Consider the following 19,967-nt stretch of genomic DNA (forward strand, 5'->3'; position numbering starts at 1 on the left):
CAGTTTACGTTTCTGAAAAAAGATGCTGTGCAAACATAGCCCTGAGCAAGAAAAGATAGAGAGGATGAGTATTATCGGCTACACCGTCCGTCCGTCTATTTTTTACCCAGGATTTGTACTCATTAGTTCGCACGGGTGAACCGGAGGTTAAATCCTAGCTAACTGCTAGCTGTGGGGGGAAAAAAGATGGGGGAACATGGAAAAGTGGATTGATTAATCCACCTTTTTGTGTAAAATTCGCACATTTTGTAAAGAAAAATGAAATTGTAAAATTAGCATTACAGTGTTGGGGAACAAAACATGCTTCTCTCATAACTACATTTCTATGACTACAATTTTAGGTTTTTTTTTTCTTTTCAGAAATGTACATCTGCACTATCAAAATGTCCAGCTTTTGTTCTTGTATTATTTAAAATGTATTCACAGAAAATATTGACATCAAAATCTAACTTTTCTAATGGGTTTTTTGTCTTGCAATAAGACCTCATTGTCGTAACATTACAATTTGTGAAAAAAATTATGACTTTGTATTTATCCAATTACAATTACATTTACTTTTCAAAATCCCTTAATATTAGAGATAGTGTTCCCTCGTTTATCATGAGGTTTACTTTAGCAAAAAAATACCCGCAGTAACCGAATTAAGGCAAAGATTCAACTCATTTTCCACTTTTGTTTGTTTGTTCCGTTCATTAAAAAAAAATAAACGTAAAATTGATTCGTTTTTGTCTGGTTCGACTTAAGAGGAAAACTAGCAAAGTAAACCTATACTGTAATAGATTTTGTTGTAAGTTAAAATCCATGCAGTACGTATTTTTTATTGAATAAAACTGCCATATTCTAACTAGTCTGGCATAAAATGAAGAAAAATTGCGAGTAAAAAAAAACTGTACAATAACTGAATCGTGATCTAGCGATGGAACACTAAAATTTTGCACACGACGTGACAAAATGAGGGGAAAAAAATTAACCAATAATGCACGTATATATTTTTACTGAGAATGTCTGGCTGGTGGATGTTTGAAGTTCTTTTATCTATTTATTGCAAAATAAGCAAAAATCAATGTTGCTCGCGTGACAAACTACCCGGATGTTCGACATCCTTTTTGCACCACCTCCAAACAAACCCAAACCTATTATTGCACGAATAAATAATTGGTCAAACATTTCTCATCTAACAACATAACAAAAATACAAACTTTAAACGAAATACAGAAAAAAAACAGCACTCACCAGAGGTGATTTTTATCGTTTTTTGGTCCTCAGCTGCGTTATCTCCTCCAAGTTTACAAGTTGTCGTGTCGAATTAAAAATCATTTTCGGGGTTGAAACAAGTCAGCAAACAAACGTTGACCTCGCTAAATAATGTCCTTTTTCTCTCCCCTTTAGTAAAAAATTCATAAAAAGAATTTTGAAACACGTCCATAATGTCCAAAGCGTCGTACAGAGTTACCTGTGCACCTGCGCATAATGAGATGAAGTAGATTATGTTCACCTGGCAACGCACTGAAGCTAAAATCTGATTGGACCGAAACAACCCCATTCATTTTCTTGGGAGCTGGTTAAGCAAGAAACATGATAGGAGAGGAGGGAGAAACAAACAAAGGGATAAACAAATACATTTAATAACTCAAGCGCCTCAACATTTAAGTAATATAAATATCACGTGGAACATTTCCTGAGCCTCCTACAGTACCTCCTCCAAGACGTAGGCGGCAGGATCCCCCGCCGGGTCCTCCACGGTGCTGGTCATGCTATGTTGCTGTCGCCATGGCAACAGGATCGCTGGTATGTCATGTGCTCGCTATGGAGCGGGTTTGGCATGGCCCTAACGTCCCACTCTTCGCCTACTGTGAGTATCTTGTGGATTTTATCACGCTTGGGCTCACAAGGTCAAGCGTTTGAAAAGGGGTCACCTCTTTTCTTTTTTTTTTCTTTTTTCATTGTGTTACTTAATGTTCAAAGTAAAAGAAGTCAGAAAAATCTGCCTCGGCCAAAAAAAAAAGTGTATTTTTTTTGCTTGTGTTGGCTGCCATCTAGCGTCTAAAAGTCAAACTCCCAAGTTTGGTATAGTTTGCACTTTTATTTATATATTTCCCATTGCACAGTTAAATTCTATCTACAGAATGTCTGAAATTCTCATATGTGTGGCAGCAGATCCGTAAGGTCCATAAACATCCATGTGAAAGTTGCATAAAACTGTACAAGAAAAACTCGGCTACCATGAGAAAAATACTGCAACCCTCTCACAACTGTCGACGTGACGACGATGCTGATGGTGGGGAGGGAACTATCTTGTCTCTCTCATTCGTGTTTGTATTTCGTGATGGGGGATACTGGAAAAAAAAAATACTCGAATGTATTTTTCCTTGGAAATTGGTTAATGAAACGTAACAGTCACCGAAAGAACCAAAGGAACGGATATCGTTTCAAATAAGGGGAAGATTTAACTCTGGCGTCATCTAGTGGAATTTTAGAGTTGTAGGTTTCATTTAATTTTCGTCTACGTTTTGAAATCTTTTTTTGCTGGCGGTGGTCCTTGAATACCCCGTGCTATTTTGAGAAATTCGATGTCACTTTTTTTTATGCCCGCTTTTGAGTACTCGGCGATTCCGCTGGTACTTTTGATACTTAACACATTATTAATGAGCGCTCACTACCTTGAAATAAGGCCAGTATCAGCCCAATGTCGATACCCGGTATCGGTATTCGCCTATCCCGAGTGCTAGCTAATACTTTAAATGAGCTTCCTGTGAAGAAGGTTTGCAGTAGTTTGTCTATTTTGTGCGTGCAATCGATACTGGAAAGTTACAAAGGAGACTCGGTGAAAAATATACACGCATTTTGTATGTATTATTTTTGTTATTTACCTAATTTTTGTTATTACCGAAATTAATTACTCACAACTTTCTGGCTTTTGTCAAACCTAGATGCATTCTCATAACCCTCAAAATATCTATTAATCAGCTTAGCTAAAATATAAGAAAATATAATTGCTGAAATACAATACTGACGTTAGCGTTTTCGCCTTTTATGATGAGTGAAAAATTTGCCTCAATCTTAACACACATCTTTGGCGTCAGACAATAAATTTCCTTCTGGTGGGGGATAATGTTTCCTGACACCATACAATGACGGGAATTTTCAAAAATAAAGGTTATTGAATGTTTTCATTCTTTTGACAGGAGTACACATCATTGAAAACGAAAAAAAAAAACCACATGGAAACGTCAATGATCCTAGCAGCATTTGAACACTAGAGATGAATGTGGGACGAGTTTCCGAAGATTATACTACATTTATGCCTTGTTGATCCTGGCCCTCCTAGAAGATTCCAGCCCTTTTCATAAGGAGAACCCAAACGTGAGACCAAAGCCACACACGCGCAAAAACAAAGGTCCTTAACAAAAATATCACCAAACTTTCACAACCATAGAAAAATAAGAGCTTTTCCAGTCATATTGACAAAAGCCGTGAAACCAAACAATCTGGAATAAATACAACGGGGGAGGGGATGAGAAAATAGAATACATATCGTCAGGAAGGATATCAGAGTCTGAAAGTGGAGCAAGATGCAAAAAAAAAAAAAAAAAAAAAAATCTCTCTGCATAGAGAAGGCGTCACTGCAGTGTCACTTCCTGTGTGCCTCTCCTTTTTGTCATAACAACATTTACATCTGGATGGATTTATCGTGACATATATTTTTTTTCGTACATCTCAACAATATTCCCAAGTGTTAGCTATTAGTCCAAGTTTAAATAGTGACATCAGTCCAAAGACGGTTTGGCAAAATGAGAATGGAAAGTCCGAGTTGCGAGTGATAAACAAAAAAAGGGCAAGAAAGTGGGAAACGCACACACGCGCACGCGCACACACACACACATAAATAATGTACTTGCTCCCTGTGTCTTCCCCCTCAACAAGAGAGTGAGGTAAGAACAGTATGGGATATTGTGCTAAGGGAAGAAAATCCCAAGTGTCTCATGGAGAAGAAAAAGGCTTGAAGAAGATGGCCGAACGGAAAAGAGCAGCAGGTCGCCGTCATGACCAAGGCGAACGTTGCCGGCGCCCATCAGAACTGGTACCATTTTTTGTCTTTGCACTTCAGCATCATCTGCAAGAAAAAAAAGAAAAAAAACGTGAGAAAAAAAAGTGAACCAATACTGGCCTCTAGTGGCCACATAGTGTCAGCGTTATGATGTGGCCTCATACTTTAAACTACAACCGGGCATTTGAAATTTTTGCTCACATTTTTGCATGTGAAGGATGACATGCTGGATTAAAAAAAATATAGAAACATGAACTTTGGAATGATAATCCCGCTAATAGAATTTATCTATAGTAGATCGTGTCTACGTAAGGATCTATCCACGTTCAGTGATACGATGTCGGTAGTTAGCATCTATCGGTTAGCGCGGTAGCGAAAGACAGTTTGATTACCTCGTGGGCGTGCTTGGAAAAGGAGTCTGCGCTCGCCATCATGGCCGCCGTCCTCTCCTCCAGCTCGCCCAGCTTCTGCCCCCTCTCGTCCAGGGCTATCCGGGCGCGGGCCAGGTCGCCCACCACGCCGGATGCCGCCCCCTTCACGCCCTCCAGTCCGCCCGGGCCCGGGATGTGCTGGGCCAGGCTCCGGGACGCTCGCCCGGCGACTTCTTCGCCGACTGCGTTGCGGGAGAGCCAGCGTCAGCGCGGGACGAGGTCAAGAAAAACGCCGGCGCGAGTGTGACGTACATAGCTCTTCTCTGTCCAGGGACTGCGCCCCTCCCCCAAAAAGACCCTTGAAGAAACCCCTGTTGGGGGCCTCGGGCGTCTCCACCGGCATAAACAACTCGCCGAGCATTTCCTGAAACAAACGCGAGCACGACACGTTCTTACGTTTGGGGAACGGCCGCGGCGAAGCCCCGCTTTGCGAGGGTGGCGAAAATGAGCCGCGACCTACCTGCAAGTTCTCGCAGGTGTCCTGGCTGTACGTGATCCTCTGTATTTCGGTGGGGGAGCACATGTACATGGCCTGGCCCAAGTTGGTGAAGCAGAAAGTCCTTGCTATCCTCATGTCTGTTAGGGGCAGGTAGTTTACATCCATGAGGGGTCTGAGCCCCGGGAGACTGCACGGAGGGAACGCAAGGAGATCTGGTTGAGAGTCCCGCCGGCGACAGCGCGTCGGCCGAAAGGCGCCCCGCCCACCTGAGGGTCATGATGTGACCGTTTGCGCAGAAGCAGGCCAGGCACGCGCCCCGGTTCATCTGGACCACGTCGGCGCGTAATAGGAAGGAGGCCTCGGTGATGCTGTGCTTGTAGATGCAGGTCTGGCTGGGCAGCGACAGGACCTTGGCCTGCTTCTCTGAGCACATCACGGCGTAGTGGCTCTCGTTAAGATCCTGCGAGCCCGACGGCGAAATCGACACGGGCCGACGCTTGCGGACCTTCTCCCGTTCTTCGCCGTCGGCCGACGCGTTGGGTTCGAACCAAGGCTCGAAGGCGGGGGGCAAGACGCAAGCGGCCGCGTCCAGAAAAGCCAAGCGCAGGATGCTTCCCTTGAGTCGGATCAACATGCCTGAAAGGGCGGCCGTTAGGGGAAGCGAAAATACAAGCGGCCTCGGGCGGATCCCTCTCACCTGCCGGCGAAAGGAAAACGGGCTGCAGTTGCCGCCGCTCTCCGGGCGGGGGCAGCGCGAGCGCCAGAGCCAGCACGGTGCCCAGCGAGGTGCCCGCGAACAGGCACGGCTGGGGGGCGCCGTCGCCCTTGCGGGCGTAGCTCTCGCAGAAGTGGAAGGAGAGCGCGGCTTCTTTGGCCTCCTTGTCGATGCTGGTGACGCTGGAGGAGCGCGAGCGGCTGAAGGAATTGTCCCGGTGGTCTAGCGGGTTGGCGCCCCGCGCCGGGCATACGGACAAGAGGACAGTGGGGGGAAAACACAGGGAGGTAAAGAACCCGCGCCGGCAGAGCGCTACACGCGTGTCGACGGCAAAACTCCGCACGGCCTGTGCGCGTGCTTGTTTTTAATCGCGTCTGGGAACCTTCTGATTCTTTCGTTTACCTGTACGGGAAGTGCATGGCGATTTTCTTATTTTTTTAATTTCACATTCATATACATCTAAGGGTCTCATGCACCAAAAATTCAAGAATATAAAATACTCCGTTCACATTATCTGCCACCATTGCATGGATTGATTTATTTATATATTTATATAGATTTAATATGCACCAATTGGAGCAGCGCTCCCAATTTCCTTGTATACAAAGCTATACAATGACAATAAAGTCATTTCTAAAAAATATTTATCTATTCATTTATTTAACAAACCATAGGAACTGGGAAACATTTAAACTCAAGCTAAAACAACTAATTGATAAAACAAATTCCAAATCATGGAATTCAGCCTCTCAACCGGTTTCTGGGATACTGCATTTAAGAAATATTTGCGTTGGAATAATAAATGTTTGCTTTTACTTTACAAAAAACGTTAACAAAACAATATTTTTTTTTGTCCGTTTTATGGACCAAACCATTGACTGACTTTTTTCTGCACTGTAAACTTGAAAAAATCCCTATTTTTAAATAGACAAATGAAAATCGAAACTCCTTTTTTAAAATCTGATCTGAAGTAAGCACAAATCCATCTGAATGGCGACTTTTTGGAATTGATCTTTGACGTCTCCGAGTAACCGTAGCAAAACGGAGCAAACGTTGATCGAATGCCTAAGTGCAGCAACACGAGCACTGCTAATGGCAAGCTGAGCTCCAGCGTTCCTCAGCTCCGCACAGCACTGGCATAGAAATGGGAGTGGAGAAGACTCAGAAATCCACCAAATATATACTGAAAATATATATTCTTCTTCGAGATGCTAATAAAAGACAGCACATGGAGAAAGACAGCGTAGAAAGCAGAAGAAGAGCGTTTCTAGAGGGTGCAGATTTAAGCTTAGCGCTACTGATCTCCGCAGTAGCGGACCGCGCCCACCAACAGTCAAACAAGTGGGAGCGCCCGCGTACTGTACAATACGATATTTCATCCGCCTCAATTTGGAGGCCGGACTACATGGCATGTCATACATGTTGCTTTGGCGACACGGAGTCAAGGCTTACCCAAGTCTGGCTTTAGCTCAGTAGGCAAGCTTAATTTCCGTGACATCTTTGCTGGAAAAAAGAGAACATCCCTCTTTACAAAACACACGTCCAAGCTCACAACACGATGCCATGCAAAGCTCCCGGGAGGCTGCGTGACCTCCGGGAGCGCGGGGGGGGGGGCATGCCGTGACAGAAAGAAGGGGCCCGACTCCGAAGACGTCGCAAGGCGCTCGAGCAAGCATGCGCCGGCCGGGGACGGTGCCCAACAAAACATGGAAACACACAGTGGACAACAACGGCCGTCGACACCGTTTCAGCAAGATTTTTAAACGTGTCGAATAAAGATTCCCCTTTAGAGCTGTCTCACTAATGCTTCCATCTTGTTGCTCAGAGTAAAAAAAAAAAAAAAAATCAGCATTAGACGCAAAGATGCCCCAAGCTGTATTGTTTTTATTAAAGCGGGACATACTCAGCAACACTGAGAAAGGTAGCGAAATTAAGCACAAGAAGAAGAAGAAGAAGAAGCAGAGAAGGTCCCCAACTGTTGCCAATGGCAACCTCCCACTTGTCCCATCCAACTATGTTCCACTAGCGGTCTCCAAAAAGGAGAGAAAATACAAAATTTTTTTCAATCACCCTCACATCTATGCTAATTTCTGTTCGTCATCTTATGTTAGCATTATGCTAGCAAGCATTCCTTAGATCCTCCGCACACAGAGCAATGCAACCAACTGGAAAAGAATCAAATCCAAATTGTTGCCATTACACATAGCTAAGCTAACACAAATTTTTAGTCAAAACACACACACACACACACAAATAGCCCAAAAGACAAGTTACACTGTTAAAAAAAAATAAAACTAAGGTAACCGTTACAAGTATACAATTACAAAATATACTATGTAAAATCAACAGCATCGATACATTTTTTTTGGTCAAAGAATTTTATTGATACTGTTGATTTTACTATTACAAAATGTACTGAGTAAAATCAACAGTGTCAATTTTTTAGGAAAGTACCGAAAAGGACTGTTAAATAAGGGCAACACATTTTCTGTATAACTTTAGAACATTTTTTTCATACTGTTGATTCAACACTGTAAAAAACAACAAAAAATGTTGTTTTTACAGTAAAATACCGGCAACAAGGTTACCAGAAAAGTACCGTTACATTATGGGGACATTTTCTACATTTAAGGTTATAAAAATTATATTGACAGTGTTGATTTTACAATTCTAAAATGTACTGTCTAAATTCAACAGTATCGATACATTTTTTTTTAGAAAAGCACCGAAAAGTAATATTAAATTACGGTAACACATTTTCTAAATTCACGGTTCAACACATTCACTGTGAAACATTTTCTTGATCCTGCTAAGTATATAATTCCAAAACATACTGTGTAAAATAACCGTAAAAGTAGAAAATGTGTTACCATATTTCAACGGTACTTTAAATGGTACGTTACGTAACGATACTGTTGATTTTACAATTACAAGATGTTCTGTGTAAAATCAACAGTATCAATACAATTTTTTTACCGTAAATGTAAAAAAATGTATTCCCGTAATTTAGCGGTACTTTTCCTGCAACCTCATTGCCGGTATTTTACTGTAAAAATTGAGCATTTTTTTGTTTTTTACAATGTAGCTATTAGACCGTGGCTCCACTCTGTGATATTATCGTACACGATGGACAAATAAAGGACAGGTGTGTCCAGGACGCTGGGGATAGACACGTGACAGACGCAGGCACATATACATACGCTTGCCGCTCGTGCTACATACAAGTAGCATGCAATGCTAACGTGTCCGCGTGAGGATTAGCCTCTGCTTCTGTGCTATGACGTCTCCTTTATTGTTTTAAACAAGACTTGAGCAATTTGATGCAAAAAAAAAATAAAAAATACACAAAGAGACGACAAACACACAGAGGCTATCCTAAATTGGAGCTAGCGATAGTTCAAGCTAATCGATTCCTGCGATGGAGACATGGAGGACAGAGACAGGAGGAGGCTTGGTGGGTTTGGGGGGACAAATGTGGACCTTGGTTGTCCTGCCTTGCATACCCTCAGGAAAATTTTTGGCCTCTTACCTCCTCTACCACCTCCGTTGTAGAAATGCTGGAGATTGCTGTTTGTCATCAACACTTTGGACAGTGTCAATGAGGGAGAAGTCAAGGAAGTTGAAAGTTAGACATCGTTTATCTTAATTTTGAAAATACACTATTCAAAAATGCGATATTATATTCAGGTTTCCGGTGAAATTTCTATATCCTTCTGAGACTCCGCCTATTCACTTGTGTCCACTGTTGTGTCCATTTTGTCTCAGCAAGAGAGCAAAGTTAATTACAAACACATGAGACATCTTGGGAAAGACCATGACGTCCTCTATTGAGCACGCTAGGACTTAGTAAGGTAGCTCCAATGTGTCAAAAGATATCGACAAAAAAAAAAGCAAAAATAAATGTCCACTATAGTGGACACGGATGAATGGGCTGGGTCTCAGGAGGATATGATTAGTATGAATGTAATATTTGCTGCTCAGGTCCATTTTCGTCTACACATTTATACTTTTTATCCTGCCTGCTCGTAATTGGAAAATGAAGCTTCATGAAGCTTCTTTTGTCCATCACTATTACCTGCTAAAAACAACATAGCAGAATAAGCAATAAATTGGCAATTTCCATCCCTATTATATGTTCATTCATTTATTTTTTAAGTTGGTAATAAGATGACTACAGTTTTCAGTAAATAATGCCAAATTGCATTTCTAGACTTAATTTCAACATTTTAAACACAAATTAAAGGTCACTTTTTGCATTTACGGATGCAAAGTTATTCCCAATTTAAAATTATCGAACTCTAAAAGGGCAAAACAAAGCAAATATACACAATGGAGTTTTATAGTTGACAAGTATTATGCCAGATATGTGAAAATGACATATTAAAATATAAAGGGATAAAAACACATTTTCAAAAGTCTTTGTTTACTTATTTATTTATCAAGTATTAAGGTAATAGAGGGCCCGGAAAATGGCCGTAATATAATACTCGGTATTAATAATATAACACTGTCATGTACGTAGATGGGAAAAATCAAAAGACATTTCAAAGAGTTTTTCCCCAAGTTTATGCGACTTTAATGCTCTGACTAGTTTAATACGTCTCCCCCGGCAGAATGCGTCGTCACCGCACTCCGGTTATAATTATTTCATCACTTTGCATCACCTCGACTGGATGGCCGCGGTTCCAGTCCAGTGCACAGTTTTGGCAAAGAAAGCCATTTATTCCTGTCTATTGAGCTCTGCATAATATGTGAGGAAAAAAAAAAAAAAATCCAAACGCACGCGCGAATGGAATTGGTCACAAAAAGCTTCAAACGGGGCGATATTAAAGCCGAGCGTTAAATTTGTGGGATGGAATGGTAATTTTATGCGGGCGGGATATAAAGTTGCAGTTTTGTGAGCCGTGGTTTCAAATAGAGGGAATTTTTCATCATGTGCTAGATTTGAGTCGTGTTTGCCTTCCATTGAGATTTGGAAAATCGACGCTAAGGGACATGGTACCTGAAGTGGGAGATTTGCAGCGGTCCTCTGACGTGGCCGAACCCTCGTTGATGTCACACAGTCCTGAAAGCAAGATGGCGCCACTCAGCAAAAACACTCTCAGCATAGTAAATTCTTTATCATCAACGAAAAACAATAACAGTCGCACTACAGCTTACTAAGTCGGGAGTAGCTGTGAAAGTCTTCTTTGTTTGTGTATGTTTAATTGCTGAATACTGCCCCCCGATGGCCAACTCCAGGAATAGCCATGATAAATATATTTAATGATAAATATCTTTAAATGCCACTAGTGTACTGGCCAGGCCAATTATTGATGCCAGTATTCAGCATTTCAATAAACATATATTATATATTACAGTATATACAGTATAATTTTATGAATGTTTGATCGATCGATTTAAAAGTTCTGGTAAGAGGTTCTGCTAACAATTATATATTAAAACAAAAGACAGTAAAGTTTCTGTCATTTGGACATTTTTTTATGATAGAACGATGCAGATCTATTTACTTTAATTTTCATTTAACTTTTTAAGACATGTTAAGCCAAAAAATGAACCTCATCAAAGTTAAAAAAAAAAAAAACATGCAATCCAGAAAAGTTCTTCATTAAAAATATGCTTTGAGACATGTAAAAAAGTGAAAAGTTGAAGTATTCGTTTAAAAAAAAAAAAGAAAAATAGGCCAATGTTTTCCCTATATTTGAAAACAAACACAGGCTCCAATTATTACTTGGGTTTCACTTGTATTAATAATCACCATGACCTTTAAATATAAACAAAGAGATGACAAAGCACTCCTTTTGTCTAAATGAAGCTCCTCAACTCATTTCAACATAACCTTCGAATTCATACCAGTCGAATATTCAGCGGAACGCTTCGACGATTTGTGATTAATTCAAAATAAGTCATCCAAACCATATCACAATAAGTCAAAGAAAAATGGAAAATCACATATTGCCATCATGACATAAAACCCCCCACAAATTACTGTTGAAAATCTTTCCGCCCTTTATTCACTCAAGCACGCGTTAGTATCCCTATAATGTGTCTTTATCTTTGCGTGTGTGTTGCAGCTCCAGCGAGGCAGAAGGCCAAGCAGGCAGCAGCGCGTTGGCACCAGGAAGCACAGCTGGACGTCTGATTACTGCTCGCGTTGGCCAAGCTGCGACAGGTGCCAGCCCGCTGCTCACCACTCACTGACACCAGATGCTCTGCAGCACACGAGTGTGCGTGAGCGCCATGGGTTTTGCGGAAGGATGTACACACGCACGCGTTAAGACTTCATCCATCAATCTTGACGTGCACTATGACTTGCCAACACGAGGTGGCAGTGTGCCCATGCAAAACCTGCACATTTGTTCTTCTTTGCAGTGATGGCGCCATATGATGTTATGAATCTCCATAACCGCATCGTTTCACAGGTCAGGGCCCATTCGGGGTTGTTTTTATTGTAACCTCCAGGCGAATGGTGCTCCCGGAAAAGAAATTTGGTTCTCGCACGCGATAAAAACGAAAGGATTTGAATAGGAATTCTGATTCGAACATTTCTTTTGCTCCAGCCTTCATAAAAAAAGGCCATTGCTGATGCGTTGTGTTTATTTTTTGATGTAATATTCCAAACATTAGCTCTTTCTGCTCTTTGGCCATATAAAATGGGATATATTGCAACTCCACTGTAATTGAAGACACTCTCAGATCCTCGGTCAGGAAGTACTCTTAGTCATTCTTTACAGAAGATAAAGAATTGTGATTATTGGTGTATATTTCTAAAATGTTTCTCAATATTTTGTGCTCTGATATCCACTGCTTAAAGGTTATATCCCAAAGAAAACAAATAAACAACTGCTTAAACAATTCCTTAGCGTATAGCATTTCCAATGATGTGTTAGCATGAAGCTAGCAGACTTTTAAAAGAAAAGTTACACGGCTGTTTCATGAAAAGAGGGGGAAAATAAAAATCCAAGATACCTCCGGAGGGCTGTCGAGACTTTCTGGGTGAGCGCGGTTGTCTCTGATATGGATCGTTGGACCCGTACAGCTCAAGCGTCCCCAGGTTCAACACCACAGTCTTCTGGATGTAGTCCACGACTGCAACACCATTAACGTTGCCAAACACCACTCTGAGAAGGAAGGACGTAAAAAGAAAAAAAAAGGACAAAGAGAGTTTAGAGGTCCAGCTCCTCTACATAGGAAATAGAATAGAATAGAATAGAATAGAATAAGACAGAGATAGGCAATAGTCAGCTAGCTTGTTACCTGGATAGCTAGATAATTAGCGAGATTGCTAGCTAGCTAGCAAGATATAGTCAGCTCGATAGTTAGCTATCTACTTAGCTAGCTAGCTGGTTTGCTAGATGGCTAGCTAAAAATAGCTTGCGAGTTATTAGGTTGATGGCTAGCAGGCTGATGGATGGATGGATGGATGGATGGATGGATGGATGGATGGATGGATGGATGGATGGATGGATGGATGGATGGATGGATGGATGGATGGATGGATAGATAGATAGATAGATAGATAGATAGATAGATAGATAGATAGATAGATAGATAGATAGATAGATAGATAGATAGATAGATAGATAGATAGATAGATAGATATCTTCATTAGATCAGATATCTTTGTGAGATAACCTGTTTGCATTTGACCGTGGTGCGTTGACTTACAGGCCGTAAGACGAATTGAGTGCCAGGCTGGTGATCTGCTGAGGAGGTTCCCCGCTCACCCAGACCAACTGGACCACCAAGTCCACCTGGTAACCTGCAGATTGCTTTAGTGGCGTACTACGGACCCTGTAAAAATAAAGAAAAATACAAAAGTCAAAAATAATAAATCAGACTAGGTGAAGTCAAGGAGGCGCGACGGCTTACTTGAGGCAGGGCGTGTTGCCGCTATCGGAGTTGTTGCTGCTGGTGGACGGGTGTGAAGGCGGCCCGCTCGTCTGCGGCGAGGCACCCGGGGTGGGGTACGCCGACGTGTGCTCCCCACTTCCTCCCTCAGGTGACTCGATGTCGTTCAGTTCGTACTGCATTCGCACCTCTAAAAGCTAAATAATAGTTTGGGGGTGTATTATCAATGTGAAAATATCACTTTGATGTTTTGTTGTTTATCGGGAATATCTGGATTATCCAACTCATCGCACCTGGCAGGAAGATAACACATTAGTACGGGCACCCACGTACTGTACTATGATTGACAAGTGAGCATCGTTTAGATTGACAAACGTGCTACAAATACACAACCGCAAAAACCGGCGCGAGGCTGCGCGAGATTAAACAGCGCTTGGCTTTAAGTCGCTAAACAGTGAGTCACCACGCCCCCGTATGCCACCATCATGGTAGATTATAATGATTATCTAGCTTTGCCTCCTTGCTGCTCCGTCTGTTGGCATGGCAACCATATTGTCATCCACATGTGTGCATGTGTGTACCCCTGCTTTTTGCTGCACGATGGGGACCGAGTTCCAGGTTTTACTTAGCTTGTGCGGACTTCTTGCACTTTTGGGCCTATTTTGGTGGACGCAAAAGGTTCAGAACTTTTTGGGGGTCGGGACTTTTAGAGTATAGGTTTGAGAATCACTTCCTGGCCACAAGACAACACCCTATAGAGCGAGGTTTGTTTTTTTTTATTGCCGATTCTAATATTTGGTGAATGAAATTCCGTAAACCCCCAAAAATATGATTTTGGCCCCTTAACGTATCAAAATAAAAAGAAAGAGCCGCACCTGAACCACCTCAGTGGTAACCTCAAGTTTGCTGAAGCGGTAGACGATAATGTTGGCCGACACGCCGGCCACGCACAGCATTCGGCTCTCGGCGCACCAGGCCATCAGCTGGATGGCGAAGGGGTCCTCGTCGGACGCTTCCGTGCTGCCCCTGTCCTCTTTGGAGCGGCTCCTGTCAAACACCTTGGCCGTTTTCAGCTTGTAGAGCACCTGGAGCATTACTGAGGCAAACGGGAGCGTCGGGTCACTTCCAATGCACATCACAACATGACAAAAGTAGCTCAGACGAAAAAAGTGCAAATGCTTAGGGACTGCGCTCAACACATTCAATGCAAGTCATTTTTAGAACCTATATATATATATATATATATATATATATATATATATATATATATATATATATATATAGGATTTGGAAAAAAAAAACTGCGATTTGTCAGAAAAGCTTCAAATTGTCTCCCAGGTCCTCTCTCTCTCTCTTTCTTTTCTGTTTTTAATGGCTGGCATGAAAAGAGTTGACAGCAAAACAAAACTCACTTGCAGAGGCATCCCAAAACTTCACCGTTCCATCAGCATGCCTGAAAAAGTGAGATATGAAAGAAAACTCATTTAGAAAATATGTATACTGCGTACTGCATATGATGTTATCAACACTGTAAATTGCTGTGGAAGGAAAGATTGAAATTGTATACATGCAATATTTATAAGCTCTCTGTACCGGACTAGTCGATCGCATAGACAAGACAATTGTATTTCTCGTATTTTTTTCTCTCTCTTCATTGGGTGTTTTTTGTTCTCTGGCCAATTTGTCTGAGTGCAGCGGGGAGCTGCTGAACATTCTGCGAGCGGACGCACACTTAAAGAGCGAGACGAAAGCGGACGAGAATACCTTATGAGCTGAGAAAAGTCGCTGAGCGTGACTGGGTTCCCTTACCCGGTGATGATGATCTCCGGGTAGCTTTGCGTGCCTTGACCCCAGTTGCCTCCACTTATGGGCCATTCCTGGAACGAGGCAAACATACATGCAAGCCATTAGCATCGATGACTTGTCAATAGAAGCACGTATTCACGGTTGATGTCGCGTAGTCGGATAAGCGCGCGCCTCCGCACTGCTGTCGAGACGTTGACACGTACAAAAAGGCCATCGGGATGACTCACGGTGTTCTTTATGTGTGAATCACACCCCCTACCTTTCCCTGCAGTTGGATATCATTTGAGTGAGAACGGATAAAATGTGAACCCGTGACACGAGAAGCGAATTGTGCTTGGGCGGGTCATTGAGACCATGTTTTAATTGGAGAGAATGGCTTCAATGTTAGCTAGCATCTTGCAATGTTATGCTAGCATTCTTTCGGATGGCGGTTTTACTCCGTCTTTATACTTTACCGCATAGTGTTCCTTACAACTCGCAACTCCCAAATGTACCTTTTCGGTTATCCTCTTTATCATTATTTGTAATTTTTTCTCTCTTTCTGAAGCGCACTAACATGCCACAAGAAGCCGCCAGATCTGTGTCTACGATACAATCAGACCTTTGGCGCAATTGTGGCGTCAACAAAATACTGTATGTCAAATTTAACTGTTTTCAACCACTGAGACATCTTAACATGTGTGTTGAAAACAAATAATACAACATTCAATTTTTTCTTTCAACTTCACAGCTTTTCAACAACATTCAGTCTACTGAAAATGTTTATAACACAAAAATGATCATTTTTTTGCACGTTTTAAACACTACAAATCACTGTTATTATATAATACACTGATATAAAAATTATCTTTGCAGGAAGTGAGTAAAATGCTAATATGCTAATTATTGCTAAGCTAACGATTTATTAGGTTTGTCCAACACAAATTGTTGGTGGCGATTGATGAATCGTGAAAATGCTAACAGCTATGCTAACACTCGTTCTATTCATCAGAGGCAAGTTATGAAATTGTTGACAGCACTGAGGCGAAATGATTTGCACTAATTTTGGCACCTTTATAACACCATCGGCCACTGGACGTCAAATAAAAAAAATGAACCGTGATGCCATTGTTCCGTTCGGCCTCGTTAATGGAGGAAGAGGTGCGCTCTCAGCGTTTTATCGTGACTGGCACCTAACTGTGTATTTATTTTCCCTCCACTATAAAAGGTGTCTCGTTTGCATCTGAGTCATTCTGTTTGGGAACAACAGGAGTAATAAAATATCAGCACGGCAGCAGGAAAGGATTGTCGTCTACTGTTTGGTTTTCGTCGCTATAATTGAGTTTGTACAAAAGTAATAAAAGAATATAAGATGGTAATTCGCTTTTTGGGGGTTGAGTAGACGTTGTTTGAATGCAGTACCTTTTTGCTGTAGCCCTGACGTTTCTGCCGCGAGCCAACCGAGTAAAGTGCTGGTATGAGGTCCACGGGACAGTCGGCGAAGTACTCGCAGCAGGTCACCGGGGACTCGTGGATGGTCAGCGGGTAGGGGTTCTCGAAGATGGGGTAACTGTTTGAGACCAGCCAGAAAAAGCATCGTAAGTAAATGGTAAATTCCCGAATTTCTGCGACGGCGAGGACTCACCCGTTTTGTGCAAGGTCGATCACCACTAAGTCCTTCTCCAGAAGGACCACCACAGCGTAAGGTTCCTGAAAGTCTGCGAGGTTTAAAATAGCACAATTATGTGCAGAAGTCGTGGGTTCGCTCTGGCCTACCTGAATTAAGTTTTCGTGTTCTCCCCATGCCTGTGTGGTTTTTCTTACGGTACTACCGTTCCCAGAGCACATCCGATGAATTGTGAATGCATCACGTAAATGATTCGCAAGCAACCGCTTTAAAAAATGCTAAGTTACAACATATTGCTCTTGTTTTGTTTCTGAATATAGAAATGGGATTTGGCTGCTCGTCAGGGCAGGTATTGATATTTTCTGGAGGTTACTACAAAATATTGTAAAATCCTAATAAAAAGCTGTTCAGGTCGCAATAAAAATCACCACTATTGATTACATTAGATTACTTCTGTACTTATTAGTACAAAAAATACTTAAGCTACTTACTTTAGGCACTCGGTTACCAAAGTAATCAGTTACCGCTTGTATTTTGATTACTTTAGTACTTCAGAACCTAAAGTAATTGATTAATTTTAGTACCTAAGTACCGAACGCAATGAACAACGATGTCTAGAGTAATTGAATACTTTTGTACCTAAACTAATCAATTACTTTAGTGTTAGATTACTCATTGTACTTAAGTACAAAAGTTCTCCATCACTTTTAGTACCTAAGTACCTCATGAAATCTAATCCTAAAAAGTTCTCCATTACTTTCGTACTTAATAACTTAAAGTTATCAATGACTTTAGTACTTGATTAACTCTTGTTAATTACTTGAGTACTTGATAACCTCAAGCAATCAAATACATTTGTACTTGATTGCGGAAAGTAATCAATTATTTTAGGACTTAATTACCTAAATTGATTACTTTAGTCCTTACTTCATTTAGCATATTATTGTGTATTATATTTATTATATTACATTGTGTATTATGAGTTTATATTATATTGTGTATTATGAGTTAATGATCATTACATAAATTAGCATCAAGGTAGAAATCAGCAAAACAGGGAAAAAAAAACAACATTAGCTGTGGCTGATTGTCTTTTCTGGTGCGTTTGTGCCTTCATCGCACTTGAGCACATCCGCCATCTCCATATCAATGTGCCAGCCAGACACACAGATTCATACAACGTAATAATCCTCAGTGATGTCTATTAGCAGATGAGATCAGCTGGCTGCCAGTGACATAATGAAGTCGCCGCGGTTACATAATGTGCCGGCTAATCCATCCCGCAGATGCGTGTGCCAAAGCCAGGCTCTTTCGCGGCAGATTACGCTGCGTTCACATCCACTTGTTTCAGCGCCTCAACACGTGGAAAATATGCTTATTCTATTTAGACGCAGGGGCTATTGTGCGCGAACGAAGACGAGGCGAGAGAGCGATTTCCATACATCCCCTTGGGAAATTCCAAATTTATCGCAGCGCCGAACAGACGCGGAAAACGGCGTCCGAGCATCGGGAAGGATGAAAAAAAAAAAAGGGGCGGACGGACTCACCGTTGGGGTACGGCGTCTCGCACAGGGTGAGGAAGTCGACGATGGGGTAGTCCATTTCCAGGACGGCCGTGCTCTTGCCGTGCATGACCGTCAGGCACGGCCGCCGGCCCGCCGTGTCATAGGATAGACCGCCGGACAGGATAATGAAGGGCTCCCTGGAGTAACGTAAACAAAATAAACTTAAAAAAATAGGAACTGTAATGACCTCAATTCATATCCCGATAGTGATCCCAATTGAACCAGATTGCTAACCAAAACAGCAGCGCACATCTGCCGTATGTTACCTTCAGGTTATATTTTTCATGAGTTTTCTCCAGTCTACCTTTGTGCTTGACATTTATGTAAATAAAGTTAAGAGTTTGTTTTTTAAATTATTTCTGAACGATTCATCTAGTAGTAGTAGTAGTACTATAGCTTGAAAAAAGTAAAGCAGAATATTCCAAGTTTTTTCTAACAATGAGTACTTCCAAAAGTACTTACAACAAAAACAGGCCTTGTAAATTAGGGAATGGTCATAAATTGCGCAATTTTTCACACATTACAATCTACATAAAAGTAACTTTACAACTTCTTGTAATATTACGACAGTTTTTTTTCATGATTTTAATGTATTATTTAGTATTTCTTATGCCTTTTTATTAATTGTAGTTATTATTTTTATTTTATCATTTTATTATTATATTTCTGTTGGTAAAGTGAACATTTTGTTCTTAATTTATGAACACAGGAAAAAGTGCAAACAAACAATGAGATTTGGAGATCACAAATTTGTCATAAAATTGAAAACATTTCAACAACAACATAATACAACAAAAAGGAACATTATGAATTCTTGTAAAATCGTATCCATTTTTACAATGTTAGTCTGGTGAAACTGACTTCTTTTAATATGTAACATCACCATGTTTGTTTATATTATTATTATTTATTATTATTGGCTGTATTATAATAACTGTTGGTAAAACAAACATTTTGTTATTTTCAATTTACGACTTCAAAGTAGTTTTTATTGTAATATTGTTTTGCTAAACTGTGGACAAAAGTGTAAATTTTCCTGTAAAAAGTTACAACCATTCATTGCCGTGAACCTTTGTCTAAAATATTAGAGTATTTATTCTAGCAAAAAAATAAATTGTGCCTTCATTTTCTGTACATTATGATGAAACTCTTGCGGACTTTTAATTTTCTCATCAGTGTGGCTATCATCTTCCAAGAAACTAATGAGGATTATTTCAAAACAACTTTTGTCACCGTCTTACCCAACCCTGGTAGTTTTGTATTCCACTTTGAGAATGGGTTTACACGGCTCTGGCTTCTTTCCATCCTTGGGCTGTTTTCCTGAAATAGAACACAAAACACAATCCATCTGTGGACCACTTCCCTGCTTTTCCACTCCTACCGACACTCTTGTTTATGCAAACCACGGCACATAATAAAATAATGAAAAAAACATGATTGAAGTAATGTTAATTACGAGGTGATTAAAGGGTCTGAGTAATAATAATAACAGTAATAATGTAGACG

The 19,967-nt window shown here is 41.0% G+C and overlaps 1 protein-coding gene across 4 annotated transcripts in view; it reads right to left on the minus strand.

The window, feature by feature from the left end:
• Positions 1–2,063: 2,063 nt before the first annotated feature.
• The window catches only part of stxbp5a (syntaxin binding protein 5a (tomosyn)), a 64,329-nt gene continuing 46,425 nt past the window's right edge, over positions 2,064–19,967 (minus strand). For 2 of the 4 annotated variants that reach the window (XM_088403298.1, XM_088403297.1), the window contains exons 10-28: positions 19,703–19,781; positions 18,444–18,598; positions 16,915–16,987; positions 16,692–16,839; positions 15,294–15,361; positions 14,897–14,937; positions 14,360–14,580; positions 13,506–13,681; positions 13,302–13,427; positions 12,603–12,754; positions 10,636–10,698; positions 9,163–9,216; positions 7,086–7,136; positions 5,616–5,897; positions 5,185–5,554; positions 4,940–5,105; positions 4,732–4,843; positions 4,441–4,661; positions 2,064–4,114 (exon numbers count right to left, since the gene is read on the minus strand). In XM_088403298.1, the coding sequence (XP_088259424.1) occupies positions 4,073–4,114; positions 4,441–4,661; positions 4,732–4,843; positions 4,940–5,105; positions 5,185–5,554; positions 5,616–5,897; positions 7,086–7,136; positions 9,163–9,216; positions 10,636–10,698; positions 12,603–12,754; positions 13,302–13,427; positions 13,506–13,681; positions 14,360–14,580; positions 14,897–14,937; positions 15,294–15,361; positions 16,692–16,839; positions 16,915–16,987; positions 18,444–18,598; positions 19,703–19,781 (2,600 nt within the window). In that variant the 3' untranslated portion in view covers positions 2,064–4,072. Of the gene's footprint in view, positions 4,115–4,440; positions 4,662–4,731; positions 4,844–4,939; positions 5,106–5,184; positions 5,555–5,615; positions 5,898–7,085; positions 7,137–9,162; positions 9,217–10,635; positions 10,699–12,602; positions 12,755–13,301; positions 13,428–13,505; positions 13,682–14,359; positions 14,581–14,896; positions 14,938–15,293; positions 15,362–16,691; positions 16,840–16,914; positions 16,988–18,443; positions 18,599–19,702; positions 19,782–19,967 lie in introns of those variants that run through there. The other 2 variants (XM_088403299.1, XR_015863793.1) reach the window with 2 other exon arrangements.

The sequence above is a fragment of the Hippichthys cyanospilos genome, chromosome 20, assembly GCF_059441005.1.
Source record: "Hippichthys cyanospilos isolate Australia breed blue-spotted pipefish chromosome 20, RoL_Hcya_1.0, whole genome shotgun sequence".
NCBI lineage: Eukaryota > Metazoa > Chordata > Actinopteri > Syngnathiformes > Syngnathidae > Hippichthys > Hippichthys cyanospilos.